Here is a 27,300-nt window from a genome sequence, read left to right as displayed (position 1 = left end):
TTAACAAGAAGTCAACCACAAATATTACCTCCTGAGTGCGGAGCATACCAAGGATTTATGTGGGAATGAGTGTTTGTTCACCGTTACATCTAACCACACCTTAGAACGAGCTTCCAGAAGATCACCACCAGTTGCCTTTAGTGCCGAGCAACACGGATTTGCCGGTTCTCATGATTCAATGTGCGTAAAAATCCTTCTTTCACAATATATACTGAAGCTCTTGTATCGAGTAGATTAGTAGTTTCTGGCTTCTGTAAACTGCCCGTTATCGTTATAGGGCATACGAACTTAGAATAACATGAAGACATATGAAGAAAACTGGTTTCATCTTGCTCCCAGAATTTATTATGTCCCTATTTCCGGGCTCTCCGGCCAAAGCATTGAAGTAAAAGCATTTAGCCTTTCTTCTGACTGCTTCGCAGCGGTTGTCTAGCCGGCCGATAGTTGACCTCAGAAATAGTTTGGGCGGAGTCAAATTGATGCGGTACCCCAAACTCTTCCATAGCTGTTTCTGTCGAATAGGGTGCACTTGAAGTGGTTGATAGCTTGCCAGAGGCCATTAAGAGAAGGAATGTGGTTTTTAGATCCTGCATACTATTTGGTGGCATGCGTGAAAGGTGCTGTTGTAGTGCGCCCGCCAAAAGCGCTTCCACAAATTGTGAGCGTATTGGTTCTTCCCGGACCTAGACATCTAGACTTGAATTGCTGCCTGCTGCAAAGAATGAAGGTAATCAATAGGCTCTTCACTCGTCTTCTAGTGACGTGACAGAAACTAAATGGTCCCCAGATGAGTGTCCACTGTTAACGAAAAACATTCGTCTAGAACTTTCCGATATTGAGCAGCTGAATTGGTTGCATCAAATTCGTTGGCCGTCGCCCTTTTTGCTGCTTCGTCGTCTAAGTATGTCAGGAGGTAGTCGAACTGTTCTGTAGCTGGAACGGTAAATAGATACGTCATTATTCTAGTCTTCCGAATAGAGTAGTCTGATGAAACGCCCAGCAGTTTTGGTTGGCGGGGGGTTGCACCGGTTGTTGACTTGCTTGGAACGACCGATGGTTCATCGTAGTCTTTATCGCTTTTCGTCATAGATACCCCCATCACCACTTGTAGCACATTATATTAGCAAAAGTGATATGGAACAACAACACAGCAGCCAGGACCTGTAAATGCCTCTGAGGAAAGGACGTGATGTACTGACACAACAGATAGGTACGATAAAAAAGTCAGATCGCTTCAAAGCCGCCCGCCGCTCCGTTACAAAGACCTTGAGAGGCCTGACGACAGGCGGTCATTCCGTAATTCATTTGCTAAGGGTCTGTTGGGTGTCTGTTGTGTTAGGGTCATGCGCTGCAGCGAAACTACAAAATCATGGTGAAGAACATTGATTTAGCTCTCTCTGTCTTTTAGTGCACAAGTTGAACCAATTACTACTTCATAACTTCCCAATCATCCCATTTTGTTGAAAATTTTGTCAGGTTTGGGATGAGTTTGGTCGAGGGCGTCCTGTTCTGTCTTTCAGGAGGCGAAAATAATTGCGAGCAGATATAACCTGGATCGTGGATTATCTATATATATATATATTCTGTAAATAATAATTACAGAATTCACGCCAGTTTACAGACATAGTCAATTTGATATAAATAGTAACACTAGATGTAGAGAACAAACATATGACATCAGATGGCTTTAAGTTCGCTAGTTCAGTAATTGTTTGGGTAGTACATTTATGACATGTATTACAGCATTCCAATACATCAGCAGGAAACTTTTAACTTTTTTCTTAAGTGGATATCCTGTTGATCTATGAACAGTGTTACTCAAGGTTATTTCCTGTGCCGGGACGAATTATTTATAATTATCTACAATTAAAGAGGGCAAAATGAAAACAGAGAGCATGGAACGTGAAAACAATGATTACCAAAATATATCGGTCAGCTTTACCACTGTTCATGTTAAATATTATTCATATAAGTTAAGGTTATTGGGGACAGTGTTAACGTAGAGTGACAACAGGTAAGTGGTTAAACATTTAAGGTTCCTATAATCTCACTCGTGGAGTAAGACTCACTTACAGGCGCTAAATTTTTTAATGTACTTTCAGAGGAGCAGTATGCATCAATGCAACGAACAAATAATGGGACAGATTTTATCGTACGGATAGATTGTGGTAGAATATTCCAGAGTCTAGAAGATTTACAGGTAAAGTAATTCATATAGGAAGATGATTTAGAATATGTTTGTTTCGCTAGTGACAAAGTTACGTATATCGTAATGAGAAGTTTCTGCATATTGGTTTGTTTGGTTGGATGTAAAGGATAGTTTATTAAGCATTTTGAAGAAGATAAGATTTGGTTTTAGTCTCCCCATCCATAAAAGGTCGAGCTCAACTTTAATACATCTAGAACTATAAGTCAAGTTACAATCAGTTCCAAGAATACAAAGTATAAATCGTCTCTGTACTGATTCCAGCCTTAATTTATCCTTTATGCGCGCACTACTAAGAATAAACGTGCAGTATTCTAGGAGCGGTTAGACACAAACTTTGAACATTAAAATAGGTGATTCATCGTTAAAAAGTTTTAGAATCATGTAACCTATAAGACATTGAGACTTGGAAGTCTGTTTCATGTCTGTTCTGTAAACGACAAGTCGTAGGAATACCTAAGTCCTAAGTCTACTACAGAATGTAACCTACACAACACTTCATAATTTATGGTAAGATCTAAATTGAATGATCACCAAAGCATTTCCATCTACATTTAGCTGTATTAAGCTTCAATTGCCGTTTTGAGCACCACTATGCTACCTTGTTAAGCTCAATGCTGATGCAATTTTGAATATTGTTCAGGTCATGGGGAGGAAATGAACATACTACTCTAAGATCATATGCGTACAGAAGGGGCTTACCCAGACAAAAACACTCACAAATATCATTGATAAAGACTAAAAAGAGAAAAGGGCCTAAGACACTACATTGTATTACACCACTTCTAACAGGGATACTGTTCGACAACGAAGAGTTAATTTTAACTATTTGATATCGGTTGCTGAGGAAGGAATCAAACCAACCAAGCAAAGGGTTTGGGACCCCATAAGATGCGAAGTTCACCTATGAGAAGTTGGTGATTGGCCATGCCGAAGGCTTTAGAAATGTCCAAGTATATCAATAATACTAGATGTCCTCGGCTACGAAGAGAATAGACTAAATTAAAGGACACTTCTCTCCCCTTCATCAGTGAAATAATCCTGGAGATGACGGAAAAGGAAGGTGTGTTAGGCAGACATATCGTAGTGTATAACACTTAACATGGATAGTTGGAAGAAGAGGTACAAAGCAGTAAGTAGATCCTCCAGATAATTTTTTCTATGATTCCTTGAGTCTGACGCTAACCTTGACCTTGACGGTGATTAATAAACTGTTCAGAATTCAGAGGTCTACGTGGTCGGTGATTTCTCTAGAGCTCAGCAATAATTCACTGGCGCTGCATACGCACCATTAAAAAAACAGTCATCTGAGATCAAACAATTCTCAACATATTGACTATCTTCCAAATATATCTTCAAACGTCTTCATTCCTGATTTCTGGTTTGACTAGGTTTGGGGTCCTCTATAATAAAAGGTTTACTAGTAGCGGCGCTGTGACACGCCTTAAGGTTTTAGACGATAGCCTTGTTAAACACCGAGCATCTGTGACACTTTGACTGAGCTCTTTCAGTTGGTCATGTGCCCTGCTGATATATTACGCTTAACACCAATGCCAAAACTCTTAAAAGCTTTGACGGATTTATTTTCTTGTTCAGACTTCATTGCTAACGGCTGGGTATTAAATCTATTTATGGCACATGATCTGGATGTTTAAAAATATTTCATCATTACCCTTACCCATTGACTTGGGCTGCGGACGAGTGTATTCGACTAATCCTGTCCATATAAGACACATTATGTTTACATCACATGACATCTGCAGTGGTGTTTGGATAAATGAAGCTCGTATTAGATTCTGAGCTCACTGATAAGATCGTTAGCTCCAGAAGAAGTAGCAGAAAGTTTACTAATGCTCAATATCATTGGAAGGGATTTTTCACAACCAAGTTCTAGATTTTATGGTGACATCAGTTAGTTTTTTAGCCCAATAAATTTGAAAGTGTAAAATCCATTGCTGAAACAGTTTTCGATACCGTTATATTTTTAATTGGCAGAAGACGGAAAGTATCTTAATAAATAATTTGAGAAGCAGTCAGTATAAGTGTTCAATTATTACTTCAAATACAGAACCCCCGACTTTATTGAATATTGTAGACTTTGGTCTTCCTTTTGATTTCTGTCGGGTCGATGGCTCGTGCGCCGCACCGAAGTGGGCCTCTGAAACAGCAGAATAAAAAGCATAAAGGGGTTAAGAGATCTACAGATAGAAACCCAAATTCACACCGCGTTACAAAAAACAAGGTATTGTGCCAGTTTTATTGTGTAAGAGTAATAATTATTTTGTCACACTAGGCTGAGAGGTAAGGTCACAGAATTGGTGTCATTCTTGAATAATTGATAATCCTAAAAATCCCATACGTATTGCTACGTATTTTGATGTCTAGAACTGCATTGTGAGTAGATCACACAAGCAGTATCCTTAGAGGTATAATGACTGCCATGTAGTAAACGTGTTAGTGTATGTATTCACAATGTAAATGTTGCTACCCTTAGGTGGTTCCTCATTCTAGAGACTGTACGTCAGCATGGATATTATTTGATATACAGGTATTGTAAAACTTACGAACCGACATAATGCTCTTGATAAAAGTTTACATACAAATGATAAATACAAAACGGATGATTGACAAAAACCACTGCTAATCAGTTGTGTCTTACACAATATACCTCGAGTCAGGTTTCTTATCTTTATGTGATAACTAGTGTTGCTGATGTTTTACAAATAGAGATCTGAATGCCAATAGTGTATCATGACGAACATTGAAACCAGCATGTTTTTCTGTCTACTTGTGGGTGCTGTAGGGATCAAATCAAGCATCCGTTAAGAATTTAGTCTAATAAGAATAGTACTGCCTTGGAACTACAAATTCAGTCATTTGTTTGGTCGATTGTCTGTTATTAGGTTCTTCACATTTCCAGAAAATGTGTTCGTGTAAATGGTTTCGAGAGTATTTTTGAGGTCTTTTTTCACAATTCATAATTTTTCTATCATATTTTGTCTTCTAATCTACCGACAAATTAATCCGTCCATTTTCTTCACCTAAAGCAAAACTAGACATCCTTGCAGATTATTCTCGTACACTATCGCACAATGGTAAAAAACGGTTCACACATCTATCATAAAATCTGTAAGCATGAGGCCAATCCCCCAAAGTTTGGGAGACTAAATTGTTACTTTCGGAAATATATATCACAAAGATAGAGGAAACTAGACAGTATATATTTTTGCTATATGCGTTCGTTCGATATTTTCCCCCGACTTTTTTCACATGATTGTGTTTAAATTGTCTGTGAATAAGTCAACTAATCATGTACAGTTTGAGTAGTTTTACATACTTTCTGGACATTCCTCTCAGTAAGAAGTTGTATTTGACTGGACGAAATATAATGTATTTGGAAGAGCGCTGGAATCTGTGTTCAGGAACTTAACACTGCGAAGGAATTTTCAGCATATTCATTGCTAGTACTAAGACTTTACCGGACCGTAGCTGCTACCTTGACGTGATGGTCGGGCTTGCTTATCGTGATGAAGCGATCGAGCTATACTGGCTGGAACAATCGTTCCTCAAGGTCCTACCATGCCAGACATGTCGATTGAAGAGTGGTAAGACTAAAAGCAGCAAACCCAAGGTCTGTAGGTGAAGTCGTACTGCTGACTGTATAGAGGTGTGACGACTTTATGGACGAATGTTATTCCCAAACTTAGTAAATCTAATTCTATTGTCATCACAAATGAACCACTTTCTACTAGATCAAAAACAACGATGGAAATCAATCCAGATAAATAATGTCTGGAAACCTAATGAATGTAAGTTAATTTAAATAATACTGAAGTCCAAAAATACATTGTCTTTAATAAGGAGATTGACAGTGTTGAAGCACCAGCTTCATGTAAATCACTTAAATTCATTTAAATTTTTGTTTACCATTGCAGATACTGAATAAGGACCAACGGCGCTTGCTCTCCAAACAACTCCGCATACAAAAAAGATTAGAGGTTTGTTATAAAGCTTTACTTCCTATTGTCATAGGTGAAAAAGCTTGAAGCGTCTCGTGGGACTAAGGAAAATCCTATAGCTTGCGTTTTGATCCCTTTATCGTCCTCAGTACCTACACACTTAGCTCAACTTTTATTTCAAACATGTGAACCAAATACTGAGGTTATAAAAAAGCCAAAATCTTGTTTGCAAAATGTAGTCACTATTCACTCTCGAATCCTAAATAAATACTTTGATCTTATTTGTGCTTACAGTGATGATCTCTTTGGTTGTCTTGATCTCGCAAATTTCGCAGACTGGCTTATTCTTTTAGTTCCAAGTAATCCTACAGAGATTCCTGATTCTGTTCATGAGTTACTCACTGCCATATATGCTCAAGGTTTTACAAATGCTTCCTATGCGGTTCTTTCTTCTAGTTCAAATCTTAAAGAGTTAAAACAGATTCTGGAGGTAATTTGGTTGCCCTGATTTTTTTTAATTAAAACTTTACATGCTATACATTTGCCTTAACGTTTCGAAAGAATTTTGAGTTAATTTTTGTTAAACATCAAACTTTGTCCATCATTAAAAACAGATAGTCTTCATTATTTTATACATTAATTGCATTGCTATAGTTATGTACAAGTGCTCATGTAAGAAGGTGAACTATAGTGTTTGTTACATGAACTGGACCTACGACCAAACTTTTAACTAAACTATTTTCGACTGATTTGTCTAATAATGACTTAGGCCATCACACATTTTTTTAAAGTCTGTTGAACTGTTTTCTGTGAGGTACACATAATCCAGCTTCTATACGGCAAAGCGACCATACATGCTAACAGTATTCTTGTTGGAAACTATCTACGTCGATTCAGATTGTATTGAACTGTTTTCAAGCGGTTTATACGTGAAAGTGGACCTAGTAATTTTGTTTATCAAACATCAGTCTTTGACTGCATCTAATGATCTGAATGCAACAGTCTGGCCTTCATAAATTCTAACTTCATTTTGTGACGTCATAAGATGTTTTTTATTTTGACTAAAAGCGTAGGTTTCCAGTGCCAGAATCGACGATTCATCAACTAAATTCAAGCACCAATGCTCTACACCTCCTACGGCATATTGCGTCAACCAATCCGTCGAGTTTTCATGCTAAGGGAAAAAATGCAAAAGTGGCTGGACAGTCTACAGTGGCGCATACTGGAGCACGCTACCGAACACGTTTACTTGTTGACTCCATTGACCTAATCTCTGAAAATAGTAAGTTTTTATTTCAGTCGTAAATTAGTTTTTACTCACAGTCCGTCAGGTGTGTGTCTATGCAAGCCACACAGAGTATAAATTATTTGATCATGTAGTTATTTTAACTTTTATTGTCAGAGTTTTGACTACGGTTCCTTCAGAAAGCTACAACCTGTAACGTAATATGATTAAAGTGGCGTCCGTCATCTTCAACATTCCCACTGTATTTGATTAGTTACATACTTCCACTATTAGAGTAAATAACCGCCTCGATTTGCTAGTGATTTATGGAATGCTTTCAATCGTTTCTACCGTTCACTTTCTGAACCAACTACATATTTTGATTAGACATCAGTTATTAGATCATTTATGTTAACTGTCTGCCTATTTTAGACAGAACAGTAGGGTTATTCAAATATATTTTTTGGTGAACAATTCCTTATCCATGGTTGTTTCAATAATTATTATTTCCCATTAAACTATGAGGTGACTCAATGAATTAATCAACTTGTACACAAGGTTCGTAGAATAAACAGTACTTTCAGTAAATAAGTGGGTGTCGATTGTATTCTCAGTATATATATATATTAATTCATTCAAACTCTTGCAAAATGTAGATGCTCATGACGCTATCACAGAATCCGAGGTAGCAGTCTGTCTTCGTGGCCGCCTACGTGGAGCACCATTGTTTTTGTTCGAGGAGTTAGATCAAAATGGTTCTGTACTTGTTGGTCCTCGTGTACATTTGACTGGTTGGGGTGATTTCCCTTTGATAGAGGCTAAATGGATTGATAGCTATCACTTGCAACAGAAGTGGCAGATTTCAGATCTTAACGCCGTTAAAAATATATCGACAAAATGCATACCTAAATCTACCTCAGTCAAACTCACAAACGGTAAGTTTTAATGCATGTTGTTTGCCAAAATTTTTCTGTTTAAATAGCTCTTTCTTGTCTGAACTGAGTAATTAGTTAATGTACATTGTTAGATTATTTCATCCGCAAGGACTTTCTACGAGTTCTTAAACTTTCAAGCATTTCTCTTCCAATCCAGTGTAATGATACTTGACATAAGTATTGATCTTAATTTTCCCACACCAATAACATTGAATCAATTAACTGAAGTGCCATATACGCTGACGATCAATAACCCACGTTAAATTCACCCTCTACCAATTTTGCAATAAGAACACCAGAAGAGCTAAATAAGTTGCTGTTTCGTATAGTTTAGACCCACCACCAACGTGATTATGTATTTCGAGTTTTGGAGCAGTACACAAACATTATTAGAACGTTTTGTTATGAAGTGGATTTCTGCACTCATGGCTGATTTTGCACTTTGTTTATGACCATTAATAATTAGCAACAATGAATAGGTCAGAAGCCAGCTTACAATTAAAGCCATGTAGAAGAAATATCGTAAAACTACTTGTTTCATACGTACAAATAAAATACCAGTAAGTTCGTCCAGAAATGCTTACATGAATTTCATATTTTCCTTTACAATACTACCTTGCTAAAGGGCAAAAGTACTTAAGTTATGTGTTTCTATAATGTCTCTACTTCCAAATGTTCTTCCGATAACAATAACGATGTTATCACGTCTTACTCCTTTCCACTCTTGATTTGTCCGACAGCTATGCTGGTTTCCCCTATTTTTGGTGTAGTGACATCTATAGAAAGGTCTCTAGGTGCTGCTTTTATTTACGGTGGGTTCAGTGAGGCTGATCCACTTGGAAGTTCATCATAGTGATCCACCCACCTGTACTGCTGTTCTTGAATCAGTGAATGGTTTGGCTTCTTTCTTGTCTGATCCCCTTCTTGCTTCTTCGTTGTATCAGTTACTTACTTATGCCTGTTACCCCTCGTTGAGGAGTATAGGCCATCCACCAGTATTCTCCATTCAACTCTGTCCTGGGCAATCCTTTTCAGTTCTTCCCAGTTGTTATTCATCCTTTTCATATCTGCTTCTATTTCCCAGAGTAATGTGTTCTTTGACCTTCCTCTTTTCCGCTTCCCTTCCGGATTCCAAGTTAAGGATTGCCTCGTGATGCACATTAGTGATTTCCTTATTGTATGCCCGATCCAATTCCAACGTCTTTTCACAATATCCTCTTCAGCTGGAAGCTGGTTTGTCCTCTCCCATAAAACGCTGTTGCTGATAGTATCCAGCCAATGGATGTTGAGTACTTTGCGTAGACAACTGTTTATAAATACTTGTACCTTCTTGACGATGGATGTAGTAGTTCTTCACGTTTCAGCTCCGTACAGTAGGATTGTCTTGACGTTCGTATTGAAGATTGTCACTTTGAAATTAGCTGACAGTTGTTTGGAGTTCCATATTTTCTTCAATTGTAGAAATGCTGCCCTTGCTTTGTCATTCCTCGCCTTTACGTCTGCATCCGATCCTCCTTGTTCATCAATGATGCTTTCCAGGTACGTTGTATCAGTAGTGATAGTAAAATATGATTGGTCAATGATAATGGACAAACAGACACTTGGCCTAAAGACTATTAAATATATGATTTCCGTCCCTCTCATTGATTTTTACTTTGGTCTCACTGAATGTGACTTTCAGTAACTGAGTTCAATTGATTATTATCTAGTGTTAATCTGATTCTCTATTCTGGGTCGTGAATCCTTGATCTGATATGAAATTACTAGTCTCATTATCTCAGTATACCTGAGAGGCAGGAAAATATTTTAAACCACGCTTTATATCATACAGTTGTCTCATATTTCCTTAACTTGCAGCTTTTCCCGCTGTGATTGTTATGTCTTCCACGTATTTCTGCCTGTTGGCTCTAATGCCTCTCTTGTGCGACTATTGTTAGTTTCTGTCTTCTTGTTCTTCCTTTCTTTAATTTTGGATATGGTATCAATAGAGATTTACTCCTTTATGCTTGTGCTTCTTGTGGCCCAAGACCTACTGACACGTTGAAGTCAATGCTTCTTTACTGCCTTTCCAGTTACTCTCCATAGGAGTCTCCTCCTCATTGAGTAGATCTTGTAAGGATTGGAACCTGTTGTTAAGAGTTATCTTGAATTCGTTTAGTCTGTCAGTATGCCTAAGGAAGGCTTTATCGAGCCTTTGTAATGCCGTTTCCCCAGTTGTTCAGTGTTTCTTTAGCTTCGGTCTCATCGTGGTCACAAGCAGGTGGTGATCTGAAGCTATATCAGCTCCTCTTACGTCTTCCATTGACCATCTGAATGTTTTAGTAATGCAAATATGATCGATCTGGTTCTCTGTAGTATGATCCGGTGAGACCCATATGGCTTCGTGAATGCGTTTGTGGGAGAATATAGTGTAGCCTAGATCCGTTTTGCTGAAGGCACATAAATTTGCAAAACTGTCACCATTCTCGTTCCTTTCTCTCAGTTAGTCTATGTCGTCCTATAATATCTTCATACATGGTGTTTTCCATTCCGACCTTGGCGTTTAAGACTCCTATCAAGATGGTCAGGTCCTTTCCTGGACACTTCTATACGATCGACTGCAGCCTCTCACATAACTGATCTTTATTGTCTTCTTTGCTATCATTGGTTGGTAAATAACATTGGTTAACATTCATTGTGATCCCTTACTTGTTCGTTTTGGAGGTTGCTTTGATGATTCTGAATCCATGAGATTCCCATTCTATAAGTGCTCTTCGTGCTTTTTCGGACAGTATCAGTGCAACTCCTTGTGTACACGAAACATTTTCTTATTGATGATCAGAGTACAACTGCACCTCTTCCGAAGTTACTGTTCTCTATTCATACTGGGTCCACTTGTTTTCACTTATTCCGAACACTATCAGTTTGTATCTCCTCATTCGCGTAGCTATTTGATTGATCCTCTCGGTCTTTCACATTGTCCGGAAATTCTATGTACACATGTTAATAATTGTTCTGGTTAATAAAAGAGGCATCGATCTCTTGGCTTTCACCATGAAGCGTCATAATTCTTCTCAATAACGATTCTTCAACTGTCAGCGCAGAGTTTAAATAGTCTAAATAACTCCTCCTAGTTAACGTTTCTAAGCAAAGTTGTTTTCCACTGGACAGGGTTGCGAACCCCATACACACTTCTTTGTATAGACTTCTGACCGGCAGTAACTCTAGAAAGGCTACAGATAGGGTTTTCTTATTTACTTATGTTTAGTATGTTTTTAAATTTGATATTATTAGAAAGACATTTGATCAAACTACTTGTGTTTTACGTCTTTCGTTTCTTGGATTCGATGTTATGTTGGTTATGCCGTTTTACACCGTCTTAAATTTTCGTTAGCTTTTGTAACATTGCACCGTAGTTCCATCGTTCCCCAAATTAATCACATCCCCATATCCTCTCGTTGCTGATATTTATCTTAGAGAATGAAGATTGTGAGGAGGACTCTCTATCAGATGAAATGTCTGTTGATGATTCACATCAGTCAACAAATGAAAACCACTGGGATGCAACAGAAGAGATATCTGATCATTTAGAATCTGAGTTATCTGGAAATTCTGATATAGAATATACTTCGATAGCAAGTCATACCGCTCATACAATGGCAGCCAGCGCTACCTCTACGTTCTCATCTGCTCAGTTAGCCAAATTCCGGGCTGCCAGAATGGAAGAGATGTTCCCGGATGAGGTAAAGTCTCCTTATTCCTAAGCTGACGTACTTTTAACACTAGTAAATTGCTAGCAAAATAGTTGAAATAAAAACTTAAAAATCATATCAAGAATCTAACGATTCTTCAGTAATCCATCTACCCGATTAGTCATTTTTATTAACTTGCTTCATACCATATATTGACAGTTAAAGCAAACTGGTTATGTACATCATGTTCGACTACTAGCAGTTTAAACTTTTTATTATTCCTACTCAATGGTCAGTTGCGAGTTTCTGTCGCAAACTTTAGGCTCCACATTTAGCGCGATTGTTGGAAACACAACTGAGTGTTAAAACGACCAAAATGAAGTGATGTTAAAACCTGGTATCTTATGATTAAAAACCGTCACTATTTTGAACGTTTACAAAAAACAGCAACGCAGTTATGATTCCCAATTATATTTCGCTTAACGATGAGATATTTCACGCTATATTGGATGCTATTTTACCTCTCTTAAACTTCAGCTAGTGATAGGGATGTAGCAGGATCTTACCAATTCATTTGATGATATCCCTTCAGCCGCTCACAACTTAAAGCAGTCATAATTAGTGTATAAAAGATTCTGAAGGTTCATGTGTGTAATAAAGTCAATCGATTTTCGATACGCTAGGTTATTCCTAATAAGTTAACCCGATTCCCTGTGTTGAGTAGTTTTTATTAGATTAGTGAATCGTCTCACATTAAATTGGTTCAACTAGGAAGCCACTTGGTTTACCGATTACTTGTGTGCTCATATGGGGGAAACTAACTTATTTTTTAATACGAAACCACAGAGTTCTTTCATAAAATGTGAAAACCATGCATTAAATACTTCATTTTCAAATCCTCCATCAATTGTCTCAAACTTCATCGTTCCTTCATTGTTATAACAGTTACTCTTGTGCCTGTTCTCTTCGATTCAATTTTCTCAACCTTCTGCTTTCATGCCTTCCACTTGTGATTTGTGTTTCATACTACTTATGTTTGTTGACTTAGGTAGCATACATGTTATAGTTTGTGAGGCAGCGTGGAATGACATCCGAAAAGCTGTGGAGACAGCAGTGATATTCGCTAGTACGGTAAACCTTAAGGTTATGGAGAAACAATGGATCTCGGCAGCATCTACCGCACTGATAGATGATCAAAAACTCATCCCACCTGGCTCTGAACATAACGAAGAGCGGAGTCTGCTTAAGCGCAGGCTAATAAGAAGCCTACGCAATGATCGTGAACAGTGGTGGGTAGCGAAAGCAAGAGAGATGGAAAAGGCAGCGGCAATGGGTAACAGCAGACAACTGTTCAGACTTGTTAAAGAAACCGGTATTAGGAACCCAACTATCAGCGAAACTATCTCAGATAAAGATGGACATATCATTCACTCTCAATCCAGGAGATTGGATCGATGGGCAGAACACTTTAGGGATCATTTTAACTGGCCTTCAGTTACCCACGATCCCCAGTCGTCCTGAATGGCAAATTAATGTAAGTCCTTCAACGCTCTGCGAGATTGAAAAAGCTATAGGAAATCTGAAGCGAGGGAGAGCAGCAGGCCCTGACAGGTTTACTTCTGAGAGTTTTAAGGATGGTGGTCCAGTACTAGCAACGAGATTGACTAAGGTCTTAGGTAGAATCTGGAAATGGGACGTAATTCCATCTGACTAGTCCCAATCACTGATTGTGCCAGTCTATAGGAAAGGACAAAAGTCCTCTTGCGACCAGTTTGACTAATATATTGTCTAAAATATTAGCTTCAATATTACTTCGACGCCTAACCAAAGCTCGTGAAAAGCAGACTAGAGAAGACCAGGCTGGTTTTCGACCTGGACGTACTTGTATAGACCAGATATTCACTCTACGCCAGGTCCTAGAACAGACACACATTCAGACGTCCTACAATCGTAGTATTTCTTGACCTTAAGGCGGCATTTGACTCCGTTGATCGTGAGGTTCTATGGCAGTATTTGTCACTGAAAGGAGTACCAAAGAAGTACATTAACCTCATAAAGGCTCTCTACTCGAACACAACTGGTCGAGTTAGAGCCTATGGCGAACTGTCATCAGAAGTGATTACCTCAATAATTTATAGACTAGGGATAACTCAAGAATGGCAAATCGTATAATAATAGTCTATAGGTCAAAATAAAGCTTATAATAAGAGGGACATGAATATGATTAGTTTAGTTATTTAGCAATTATACGATAAAAAATATATGCATAGTATTAGTTCATAAATAGATCCCAAAGTTACCAGTCATTATCCTTATCGGGGCATATTAATATTAATACACCATAGTAGGACATGAAAGTCAGTGAGATTACTAGGACATTAGACTTAACGATACACGGAATTATACTTCTTTAGTCTAAATGCGGAACTTTTACAGAAAACAAAAAAGCTTATTAAACAGACATCAATCTGACACATTCTCAAGTAAATTATGAACATTTATGCTCAAGTAAGTTTGATAACATCTTATTGGATTAACGCTCTATAAAAGAAAATAAATGTAACGAACTGTAACCAAGCTAGCTGATTGGTGGGGTTCTTAATTAATTCATACCCTGAGAAGTTATTTCAGTTCAAAATGACCTGATCTTTGCGCCACTGAATCTGAGTATGCCCATTTTTACCCCTGTGTATGTTGGAACAGTCTCTACAAAATTGCGAATGTAAACATTTACCTTTTATATATATACAGGTTGAAACCCCTCCCAACACACCTGCTAGTGAACGGTTTGTAAAGTACTGTGGTCTTCCTCGTTTTCAAAGTAGCGTGTGGCCAGCAGAAAAGAATTGGTTACCTAAACATTACCAAAATATCGCCTGGTATGTAAGCAAAATCTGTGGTTTACTACTACTTATGATAAATTTTTTATCTAACCATAGATACATAAATCGTTATTTGCAGCTGCAGAATATATCTCTGGAATAATATATCCGGAACTTTTCGCTTAGTGTCGTGTCTTTATTATCCTACTTGCTTAAATAAAAGTACGACGGTTAGTCCTCATTAAGCGTGTACAGTTGTCATAGACTAGCTGTTAAAAGAAGGATTCTGTTGTTGGATGCATACCGAACGTTTTGTATTATCTACTTTCTGTTCTGTAACTTACAATTCTTATTCAGACGTCTTCAAATGATTAATCCAATAGTATCTCAAGTCCTTTATATGTTAGAATATTTAGCTCTTCAGAAGATATTCACTGTATTTCTATTCCGAAATGTAGCTTCACCATTATGGCTGCTAATTTTAGGGTAATTCTAATGTTATGTATTAGACGATAGGAGTTTGATCGTGAAAGACATAGTGATAGCGTGTCAAATATAATCGATTGTCATTTATATTAATAAATTAACTTTAGGGGCTCTCCTTTATATCTTAGTAATTGGGATTGTTTATGGTGTAATTGTGGTGAATAACTGATACATTTACTGTACAATTAAATATTTTGTGTTGTGTTTAAATCTGTTATTGCCATACAATGCGATTTCATATTGCTTACCTCAAATTCGAGTTCTTGCTTGTCTTGTCAGAGTTCTAACTTATTGGGACTAGTATCATTTTGTTAGCTTATTTCATATTTAGATTAAAATAACCAAAAAAGCCAAGCGTATGTACTAAGCTCTACAGCTAGATATTTCATTTAACTATCCAAATTAGAGTTACCAGTTAGCAGCCAATCGGTTGTCTGTTCTTTGTTTCTGTCCCGGAATTTTACTGTATTCTGCAAGATATGTTAGTCGCAAAATCACTATATCGCTTAAATATCCGATCTTAATTTTAATGCAGTATCGGAGTTATTGTGTTAGGACTGCGATATATTTTTTATTGAAGTTGACAAAAAAATATATCAGTGACCTATTTATTATCTTCTTTTGTTTATCCAAAAGCTTCCGAAACTATCATCGTAATAGGCGTACTATGATTCGTTATATTGAACAAAAATTAGCAAACTTTCAGTCAGAATATAAACCGACAGGGAACATCTTCAAGTACATCCCACCTGGTGTAGATGTCGAGCTTCTGCTACGGCCTGTTTCACGGGATCTTGGTGAATCGATATTGTCTCACCACACGTTCCCTCAACCTAACGAAGCCAGAAAACCTTCTGACCCAAGACCTCATCCACTATTAGTTTGGTCACTCTTACCTCATGAAACTCAAATGTCAGTTTGCCATTTTACGATGTTTCGGCGTGCTTCTGCAATCCACGCTGTTTCAGATTTGATAGTTATAGCAAACGCTGCAAATAAAATTACCGAGTCAAGAGAAAATGGGATTTGCGCACTAGAGTTTGGTGAGGAGGCTTCAACACAAGTAGAACGAGAAGATAAATCAATACATGATGCCCTCATTAGTCACCGTAACAAAATCGACGGAAAACACAATGGAAAAGCGCTATACGACCCAAAAATGCCTATACCTCCTGAAGCGGAACCAATTAAATCGAAAGATCTGATGCTTATTCAGGTAGAATTAGAATTATGCTTACAATACTGACTTTATATGTAATCATGAGAGGTAAAATATTAGTGTCGTTAGTTAAAAGATAAGATCATTATTACCTGCAATCATTTGAGTAGTAACTTGTGTAAGTTAGTGGATACAGTAAATCCTTCACCCTTCATGAACGTTTAAATCAAATTTATGTGTAGTGAAGTTCTTTTGAGATACGACTATTTTCCCAATCTACTACTCTCTCCAAATATTGACTGAGATCAGTAGTATTTCAGATGACGATATCCGTAAATATTTTTCTCTATTTGATAGCTTTCTATGTATGATTGGCTCGTCGCAATTTTCAGCGTTACAATCTTTTGTTAACTTTGCGAAATACAAAGAACTTTTCATACTTGAGTCATTTGCATTAGGAATGTTGTTATCTCTTTTATAATTGGACAAATTTGTACTCAAATTTTATAGGCATTAGAAACGTTGTCTTTCACAACAGAGTAGAAGGGTGTCAGATTTTTTAAATTAATCGTCTCACTATTAACTTCAGGATAGCGTTAATAGTTGCTCTTGTTCCCGAATGTTGTGGGGCATCTCTGACCAGTATGAAGCTATTATTGGCTAACATAAGAATAGGTTGGAAAAAACAAAACAACTCAATGATTCGTTGATAGACCGAGCTATGTTAAGAAGTGCAAACGTGACAAGGGGGTGTTTAATATTTGTAATCGGTCATGTTTAACCTTAGGTGACATGGCTAAGTTGATCATAGCGTTACAGATGTATTCATTTTCCGTTACCGACGGTTCTCTTGTTGTGTTGCTACTTTGAATTCTACTTAGGGTGATCATACTTTGTTTACAACCTTTCAGGCTGGAATTCGGCGTTTTGTAGCAGCTCCAATTTATTCTGCACCAAGTAATCCTCGTGAAAAAGCCAAATTTGAACCGTTTTTCCCTGCTTCAGAAAGTTCTACTGTAGCGACTGTCTATGCACCAGTGATGTATTCTCCTGTTAATATTTTACAGTTTAGGATCAGAGTAACAGAGGTATTTTACTGGTATATTTTGTTGTTGTATGAATTTACACTCTAGATTTCTATTTGATTCCAAACCTTAGTTTATGTATGCATTCTGGGCATTTTCTACATACCAAGCTTCTAACGATACCAATTCAATTTATCACGTCCAAACAATGTTCTTGAACTAAAACACGTTGAATCTATATTTAAGTATACATTTAAGGCCCTTATTATGAATCAGTAAGTATATGTGACTTCAGTTAATAACATAGCTAAGAAGTGACTCATATTCGTATGTCACACAGTAAATATCAAATGATAAGGTTGTATCTAATTTGGAGTCTACGTCACACCAACTGCTAAGTTCATTTAAACGACATTGACTTCCTAAGATTATCAGGATTCTGTGTACACTTAATACAGAAGCGTTACAGTGTATACGCTTGAGTTGCGCTTAGCGATGAGACAGTTGATAAATTCTCCTCTGTGATGTTGAGATGTGGGGACTCCGCCCCAGGCTCTACATTGTGTATAACTGAATAAAAACCATGACGAGTTCCAACTACTATAGTAATCATATTGTAAAAAACCTTAATCTCTGTTCACAACTAATCAGAAACATGCATCAACTGTAGAACGAAACCAGTTGGACTAAATCGAAGCTACCTAGAACTAAGACTAAAAATAAGCTGAATGGCAGTTCCCTCTAGTTAAATTTTACGAGTGACCTTTGATCATTTCCCAGCTGTCGCCATCATCAGAGTTTTTGAAAGACCATCATTTGGTTCAATTAAAATGCCAGTATTCATCAGCGTTTACAAAATCTCTCTTCTGCATACACTAGTGTTTGTTTTGTTGACATAATTAAACTGAGTCTTAACACATTTACTTACCTTGTAGGATGAAGACGGGGAGCTATCTTCACCATACGTCGGTGAATTGGTGGCAACAGGGTCATTGAGATCAGTCGATCCCAGCCATTTAATTATTAAGAGGATTTTTTTGTCAGGTCATCCTTACAAGATTAACCAGCGTCATGTAGTTGTCCGATATATGTTCCACAATCCAGCGGACGTGATTCATTTTCAGGTAATTCTTTTTATCCTATACAGTTATCCTCGAACTTTGTTGATATTATACGTCATGGGTTGAGAAGCTCTTTCCTACTTAGCGTCTCGATTTCGAGAATTTGTCATTCAGCTCAACAGCTGGTAGATAATTCTAATTTCCCTAGTATCCAACATGTTAGAGTCCTCTTTTCAAAATGATTTTCTGACTGGTACTAATTTTTCTTCTGACCTTTTATTTCAGTCTGTACAGTTGCAATCAAAGAGCGGAGCTGTTGGGCATATAAAAGAACCTGTTGGAACCCATGGTCATATGAAATGCGTTTTCGATCGACCTATTCTAGCAAACGATGTAGCTTTAATGCCTTTGTACAAGCGAGTGTTTCCAAAATATGTGTACGAACCAGTAGTTTCTAAATACCTCGCCAATAATGATAGAAGTAATGACCATGTTGTCACTGATAGCGGTCAATTCAGATATGTGAGCTCAGATGTACTTCAACTAAGAAAAAAAAGTATTTCCAACCCTGCACGGGAGAAAATGGACCAGGATGAATCAGCTTTATTTGCTTAATATAACTTGTAAATATTTTGCTGAATAGTTGCGTTCTTCACTTTTTTTTCCTAGACATTGTAAAACCGCTTAAAAATTTAAGACATTTTGGACGTACAATCTTTTTTCCAGACACCTATTCACAGTAAAACAGTCGGAAATTAAAGGTTGCATAGGCTCAGACTTTATTCGGTTTTTTCTTATAAACCAGCAAAGAGTACATAGAAGTAACTTCCCAATCAGACTTCGAAAGAGTTCCATATGAGTTTGAATTGCTGTGCAAACTATTTTGATGGTCTACCAGATGGATATATTCATCATCGTTTGAGCAAGAATAGTTATGACTTATATGCCATGGTTCTAAAGCTTCCATTCTCTTGAGCAAATCCTTTGGGTCTTGTGGGCTTGAACGGTTGCGTAACGTGGAATAAAAATTCTTGGCGAAAGAGATAGGTTCATGTATGGGTATCAATCCGTAATCAGCTGCCAACCTATCCAAGAGCGGTGGGTATACTACAAATTCAGGGCAGTTCACAACTCCATCCAGGAAAAAGTTGTACTTTGCCCCAAATAAAGGAAATGTTAATGCAAGCGCATCTTTCGTTTGGTTTGCTATTCGCTTGATTGAGAATGAAGCTTTTGGAAATGTGACTGAATATACAGGATTTCCAAACTTAATTTCCTCTATATCAAATTCTGAAGCTTGTTTTTGTACATGTTTGTTTAACGCTTCAGTAGCTCTGCGCAAAAGTTCGTAAGCATTTGGAATTGTTGCAATGAAAAAACCATTTTCTCGTAACAGAGAGCTAATATTTGACAAAATCGTACGTGCCTGTAAAGACAGTATTGTAAATACAAAGAATAAATTATGATGATGACTTTATTAGGTCAACTTAAATTTAGGAATTAGAGTAATTTATGTAGGATGGGGTAAATAAAGACCCTCACAATTATCAAAAGACCGACTAAGTGCCCTATAAGATTGTCAGTTACGGTTTGAATCCATCCTGGACCGATTTTTGGGCAGACACACAAGACCCGTTCTTATAAGTTATAGTTACCACGGATGGTTTAAAAGACTAATTTCTTTATTCGGTTGTCTAGACTACACTTATGTTATTCAGTATAGACACAACCGTACTATACGATCATAATATATACCTGTACAATGACTATCTCAAAGTGCCTTGCGGGTGTGAATGAGAAACGTCACAATGTGCATTGGAAAATTACAACCATGTGGTAACTAGACAATCTATAAACAAAACTCAACAGTTGAAACCTTAACCAGTCATTCTGAGAGCGACACACCAGCCACCAACGAATATAATGTACGCTATGTCCTTAGGACTACTCGCTGTGTGCCTCCAAATGCCCTTTTACGGCCGAGAGTGGGAAGAGTCCGCTCTGGAAATGGCCACGCGTATGTAGCCTTTGCGGAGAAGTCCTACTCACTGACTTCGCGTGGCACCGGTGTTGTTTACGAAACTGAGAGGACGAATAGCGAATGTCCGGCGGATTAACCGGGTTGGCGGACACGGAGGATTCGCCTAAGGGAGTTGGAAAACCCTGATTCCAAACCAATGGTGCTCATAGGCTCCAGTATCCTGAGGGAACAAATGGCGTATGAATCAACCGTTGGTCACCGGCTACCATGGGACTGCATCTCCTCACTGCCTTGTGGATTAGAAGTGTAGGTCAAAGGCTCCGGGTATGGCCCCCTAAGAAAATCAACTGCTTCGGTAGACGGCATCCGGGCAGTATCACAGCCCTCACACAAATCAAATGAGATTTGTGTGGCGCATGTATATCTGGTGCCGCTTTGTACCAATATTTATGTTTAAATAAATAAATAAAATACTATGTGGTTTCATCATAAGTGAGTGATCTTACTATACGCTTCCTAAGTAGTAACGATGATGCCAGTAGTTCAACGTTATAGCTTAAATCGCAGCCCTAGAAGGATAAAGGGTAGACAGCGAAATTGTGACTTTAGCGACTGGAAATTACTGCTTTAATTCCGTTTGTTAACTATCGCAAACTGTGACTCAAGGGAAAAATTGGCTGATAGTACGAGTGAAGATATTAGCTGGTACTAGTTAAATGTTTGCTACAAATAATCTTAATGCATCTGACAGTTGGAACTCGACACACTTTATTTGAATCTCTAAGGGGGGGGGCGACAAAATAATCTCTTAAACTTTAGGAGGATAACTACAATAGCTTCGAGGTTGATGGGATCTTTGGTTTACGAAAGCCTACGTTTCTTGTTATTTTAACTTTTCAGACGTCAACAGCAGTTTTAGGAAGGGTTACTTCTGCATTATTAATCTGCTGACTCTGACCAGTAGATAGACTATCGTTCGCAATGTCAAGGGGAATGTGTCATTTTATTTATTTATTTATTCACATACATATTGGTACAAAGGGCACCGGATAAATATGCACCACACAAAATAATGAGAATAGGAGGAGAAAGGGGGAAGATGCGTATATGTTAAAGAAGGAAAAAAAAGAGAAGAGTAATGATGGGGGGAACTGAAATGTACAACCAGAAGAACTCTCTCAGTTAAGAAAGTTATATCCACTCTTTATGAAGAAAGTAAAAGAAGGTTACAGCAGGCTCGCCACTGGCTTCTATTCTGAGCCATATCTGATAACGTCTCTAGCCACTGTGTTGCACCATCTCTCGGACCCCATCCAGGGAGTCCTAAATGACCAACAGAAGCTAGCCCTTTGCAGCTTTCTTTCATACCACGACACCATGTCATACACTGACCTCCTCTTCGCTTTTTCCAACCAGTCCCAGAGTCGGCAAATAATGCAAGGCGTGGTAGTCCCTGGGACGACATTCGTAGAACATATCCAAGCCACCGAAGTCGGTGTTTCAAGGTGGTGACACCAATTGAATTATCGTCTCTGCGCCCGAACACACGATGCCGAACCTCTGCATTACTAACATGGTGTTGCCACTGGATGTCAGCAATCCTTCGGAGACAACGATGATCGAACACAGAGAGTCGTCTAACATCCTCAACTCGGAGAGGCCAGGTTTCACAAGCATAGAGCAAAACTGATCTCACTGACGCGTTGTAGATCCGACCTTTTACAGCCAGACTAACATCACGAAGGCGCCAAAGGTGGCCCAGATTGGCATAAGCCGCTCTGGTTTTCATTATACGTACATCGATCTCATCACTTATGTAGCTACCTAGATACACGAACTTCTCAACTACTTCAATCTGCTCACCATCCAGGGTGAGTACGGGATTAGAATCCTGCCAATCTTGTAGGAGTACTTTGCACTTGGAGGGTGCAAGGCACATGCCGTACCTGCGGACACTGCTTAAGTGCAGATTGCATGCCTTGGGCATTATCGCACAGTAAGACAACATCATCCGCATACTCGAGGTCGAGAAGTCTTTTTCCAGGCAGCAGATTCACATCGCCATTAATTACATCCATCAGAGCTGTTTTCAGAATGTCATCGATGGCAAAGTTGAAGGGGAATGGTGAGATCGGGCAACCCTGCCTAACCCCACTGCTTGAATGGAACAAGGGAGAAAGGTGGTTGTATGCCCTCACTCTGCCTGAGGTGTTTGTGTACAGGGCCTTTAAGTTGTTAATAAACTTTTCAGGCACACCCTTCTTCAATAGACAATCCCAGAGAACAGTCCTGTCCAACGAATCAAAGGCAGCCCTGATATCAAGAAACACCACGATTGTTGGCCTGCGATAAGTATGACGGTGTTCTAACATTTGGCGAAGAGTGAAGATATGATCAATGCATCCTCGACCAGAACGAAAACCAGCCTGCTCCTCGCGAGTCAATCGTTCTCGGGTTTTAAACAACCTGCGAAGAATGACAGAAGCCAATAGTTTGGACGCAATCGGAAGTAGACTTATCCCCCGATAGTTGTTACAGGAACAACGTGAACCCTTTTTAAAGATAGGGACAACTATTGACTCATTCCATGACGTTTGAACACTCTAGCTCCAAAAGCCTTGTAAAGAATGCAGTTGATTCCTTAGTCAGAAAGTCACCACCATCTTTAAAAAGGGTCAGAGGTAAGTCATCTGGGCCCGGTGATTTGTAACGTTTCAAGAGTTGGAGTTCCTTGCGGACTTCCGCCTCGTTGGGTGGATCAGTCGTCACCGGCCATGGGGGGCAGAACAAACTGGTCGATGTTGCCGGAGCAACAGGCCAGTTGAACTGCCCTTCGAAAAATTCCGCCCATCGTCCAAGACGTCGAGAGATGTTAGTGATTGGCATCCCGTCATCCTCGTAGATTGTTTCACTCACACCAGACTTCTTGCTGCCAGTGGCTCGGATGAGTTGGAAGAGCTTCCGGCAGTTACCAGATGCAGCTGCTGCTTCCATCTCATTAGCACGCTCCGACCACCAGGCTTCCCGGTCCTTACGCAAGCTTTTCCCAATTTCATTACGTAACAGCCTTCGTTTGTGGTCAAACTCACGGTCACCCAGAGTAGACCGACGGGCTTCGATCAGTTGTAAGGAGCCAGAAGGAACTCAGTACTTATAAGCGGGACGTTTCGCGAAGCCGCAAGCGGCTTTACTCGCCATTTTCATGGCGTCATGAAGTTGCAACCAATGCTCATCTATACTTTTCGGTGGGGTGGTAGCTAGCCTAGAAGCTAGATCGGCTCGATACTTACTTGCAACAGGAGTTGCAGCCAGTTTACTAACATCAATCCGTCGATGGCGGTCAATCCTTCGGCCACTGAAAAGTAAGGTAAGATTGGCGCAGACCAGGGCATGATCAGACTCCAGATAGGTACTCCAAAAGGAGCGGCAGTCTTGTACACAACCACGCCAGTGGTAGCTGATCGCGATGTGATCAATCTGAGTCCAGGCTTGGGATGCAGACGGAGGACGCCAGGTGGCACATCGGCGATGACTGTGCCGGAAGTTAATGCTAGCCAGAAACAGGTTGTAGTCTGTGCACAGTTGCAGCAAACGGTCCCCGTTATCTGTCCTGCGACCAACAAGTCCCCATCGGCCACCTAAACGACTCCCTTCTGTGCCTAGACGCCTGACCTGTGCATTCAAGTCTCCGGCTAGTACTACAATATCTGTCGAACGCGCTTTCTGGAGAACAGTTAACTGGTGGTAAAACTCATCCTTGATTGCATCCGGGCTGCAATCTGTCACGGCATAGGCAGAGATGACGAAAAGACACCGTTTCTCATGCCGATTTCTTCTCACTTTGATGGAGCCTTCTAATCTAACAGCACATAACCGACTGTTAATGGGGATCCAATCGATTAGTGCTGCCTCAGCTCCAGCGCTTAGTGCGACACCAACGCTTACTAATCCTTGATTGCATCTCAAGGGGAAGGTAGGTGTAATACACCTTGATTTCCCTAGAGCTTGTTTTGTCAAGGAGCTCAAACAGATAAGTATTGTCACTGTTCATGGACTGACTGAAGTTATAGAAAAGGTCTCACATTTAACCAGGTTGTGGGATGCCTTTATGTAGTCCGGGGTATTTTGCAACCAGGATGAAAAGCTAACACTTTAGGAGAATCTGACCCTATCCCAGAGTAAATGTGGACAATAATGGACTTATTATCAACACTGAAATGTTAGGTAGTCTATATGTGGTACTTTGTCTATTACGCACACAACTTCGGCGATTTCCCCCTAAAACGGTCAGTGGTTGAAACAGATCTAGATGTCCTAACAACCTATGATCTAAAATCTCATGCTAACCGTTACAAGGATTCACTTGGAGCAAACCTTGCACTGGTGACTTCGAAGTCCATTGTGACCAGTTTAGCCAAATAACCTATTCAATCGTTAAAGGTTTCATTTGACCGCATTTAGAGTAGGATAGTGTTCACTTCCGTCCAAAAGGAAAAGCCCCCTGAGTCGTAATCAAAAGCGGATCGCGTGATCAGTTCAGGGAACTAAATCCAGGCCTAAAAATAGAAACATTGAATTTTTACTCATTAGAATAAAGATGATCTGACAACTCACATCTTAAACACCCCTGCCCATCCTATAGAAGACCTACTTAAGTCCAGTTACGATACTAACCTAGGTAAAAAATCAGGAAGTCAAGAGTATAGGACAGGGGCAGTACTTATGGGTTTACTTTTTAAAAAATTGTAGGTTTCTTCTTCTAGCCCTTACAATCAATTTTTAGGGTATGATCATAAACATTAAAAAATGAGTTATTAGTTGAGGTGTAATCAAAATATACGCTCAATATATCTAAATGCCTCCTTTTTCTCAAATAAAATAAAGACATAACATCTCGAGAGAAGCGATAAACATTAGAACAACAGTGGTTTAAATTTATGATGCACATCCAACCCCAAAGTGTGAACTGTCTGCACACTTGCAGACACTTGTCCCCACATGAAGGGATTGGTGAACCATTGCTTTCAGGTGTGGAATTGCTAGTTTGTAGAAACAACTAATTCGCGATAATCACGTCTTGTAATCCATACTCAATGTAGAACCCGAAATGTTCACATGAATAACTGTTTGATAGTCAGAATTCTTCGAAAGATTACTCGACTATCACTGAATTAGTAGATGAAATGGGATTTTGGATAAGTTACATGGCACTCACTAAATTTCTGTGATATCATGTGACACCTAACAAATTTAAGTACAAAATAAGTTGACGTGGACAACATAGCTCAAATTTTCTAAGAAATTAGTAAATTACCTGAGTTATGCTCTCAAAAGCATAATGAAGTGCGAACTGACAACTGACTAAGTCATATAAGACACCAGATGGAAGCACTTGTGGGAGTATAGCTTCTGAGCAGTCCGCCACGAAAAAGTCTGCAGTGAAAACAGACCGTTTATTTCTACACAGTTGTTCATACCGATGACGACAAACCTCAATAGACTCTTTGGACAAATCCACAAAAGTTACATGTTGAACACCGCCGCGTAACCATTTTAACTGGTCTCCACCCTTACCACAACACAGATCTAATATTTGAGCACGATTGGAGGGGACATCTAAGCTTCGAAGACTTTTATTGATGAAAACGCTTTTCATCCAGTTGTTAAAGTTCCTCAGATAAAATATACGAGTTTCTCTCCTCTTGGTATGAGAATTATTCTCATCATTGCGAGCAGCGGCATCGTAAAAGCTGATGACATCTTTGCGATTTGAAATCCCGGCCATTTGAGACAACGCGCGCAGTAAAGCTAAATTGCCAACCACATTTATCAATCAACAACCTTTACGACAAGATATAAAAGCGTGACTTTTACGTCTATGCCTGAAGTTCTGACAGGTAGGTTTCGGAGAGATGGATAAGCAACCCATCATAACTCCTAGGAGGTTTCCAGATGGAAGTCTTGTATGATCCGGATTTTCGGACTTGCGCAATGAGGATTTAAGGTGGAAACTCCTACTCATGCCTGTTCTTCTACCTAGTAAGTCATCTAAATTTATAGACACCACTCATTTAGGTTATATGTATTAAAAGTTAGTTACTCAGTGAGGATATTTATTTCACACGATAATTCTGTTTGTTCTTATCTTCTGAACTCCCCTGTTATGTTCTCTGGGTCATCATGACATGACTGAAGGGAAATGAGATTACAAATCCGCTCAAAATCGTTTTCGTACTTCAATCCATGATAAAATCTCATCAATATCTAAAGTCAAAGAGTGTAGATAGACCCAAATTATAAAGCTTCTCAGTGTATGGCAACTAATATAGCTCTAGATTTGTGTTCTTTGTAAATAATCTTACTCGTCCGTTAGGCAGGAGTCGTGATGTGCACTGTAATGGGTTGCTTCAATAGCTTTTTTCACCACTTTTTCAGGATTTTTACACCAATTTTATAAATGCTTACTAGTCAGTAGTTCAAAATCTTATATGCGGCTTTTGTTCTGTAAACGGGATTGTCTTAATTTCTTCCAGCCTACTAGAACTTCACAATGCATGAGTCGCCTTATGAGAACCGTATTGAGCAGAGGAGCTATGTTTGTCACATTTCTTCTTAACATTCAGGGGTGTGAGTCGTCTGCCCTTGTTGATTTTTTCGTTCGTAAAGAAACTAGTACTTTTACTATGTCGACTTGTTTGATGTCAACAGTGAACTGCCGGTTCTGTTACACTGCTTCTGAGGCTGGTTATCAGAAGGCTGTAATGGTAAAT

At 39.0% G+C, this 27,300-nt stretch overlaps 3 protein-coding genes across 3 annotated transcripts; 1 reads left to right on the top strand and 2 right to left on the bottom strand.

Moving 5' to 3' along the window:
• Positions 1–772: 772 nt before the first annotated feature.
• Positions 773–1,099, bottom strand: Smp_038920 (hypothetical protein; the record flags this gene model as incomplete). Its single annotated transcript, XM_018789817.1, has 1 exon — positions 773–1,099. One exon carries the CDS (start codon positions 1,097–1,099, stop codon positions 773–775), a length of 327 nt encoding a protein of 108 aa, XP_018655222.1.
• Positions 1,100–4,334: 3,235 nt separating this feature from the next.
• On the top strand, positions 4,335–19,164 carry Smp_038930 (putative ribosome biogenesis protein tsr1 (20S rRNA accumulation protein 1); the record flags this gene model as incomplete). The annotated part of the gene is made up of 11 exons (XM_018789816.1): positions 4,335–4,448; positions 6,142–6,204; positions 6,239–6,655; positions 7,234–7,447; positions 8,047–8,325; positions 11,782–12,047; positions 14,748–14,875; positions 15,941–16,520; positions 17,375–17,551; positions 18,424–18,612; positions 18,835–19,164. The coding sequence occupies 11 exons, from the start codon at positions 4,335–4,337 to the stop codon at positions 19,162–19,164; spliced, it is 2,757 nt and encodes a 918-aa protein (XP_018655221.1).
• A 157-nt stretch (positions 19,165–19,321) lies between these two features.
• Positions 19,322–26,315, bottom strand: Smp_038940 (putative mrna (guanine-7-)methyltransferase; the record flags this gene model as incomplete). The annotated part of the gene is made up of 2 exons (XM_018789815.1): positions 19,322–19,975; positions 25,845–26,315. The coding sequence occupies 2 exons, from the start codon at positions 26,313–26,315 to the stop codon at positions 19,322–19,324; spliced, it is 1,125 nt and encodes a 374-aa protein (XP_018655220.1).
• Between the last annotated feature and the right edge of the window lie 985 nt (positions 26,316–27,300).

Source organism: Schistosoma mansoni, chromosome W (genome assembly GCF_000237925.1).
Source record: "Schistosoma mansoni strain Puerto Rico chromosome W, complete genome".
In the NCBI taxonomy this organism is placed as follows: Eukaryota; Metazoa; Platyhelminthes; class Trematoda; order Strigeidida; family Schistosomatidae; genus Schistosoma; species Schistosoma mansoni.
This window is presented reverse-complemented; position numbering and strand designations above follow the sequence as displayed.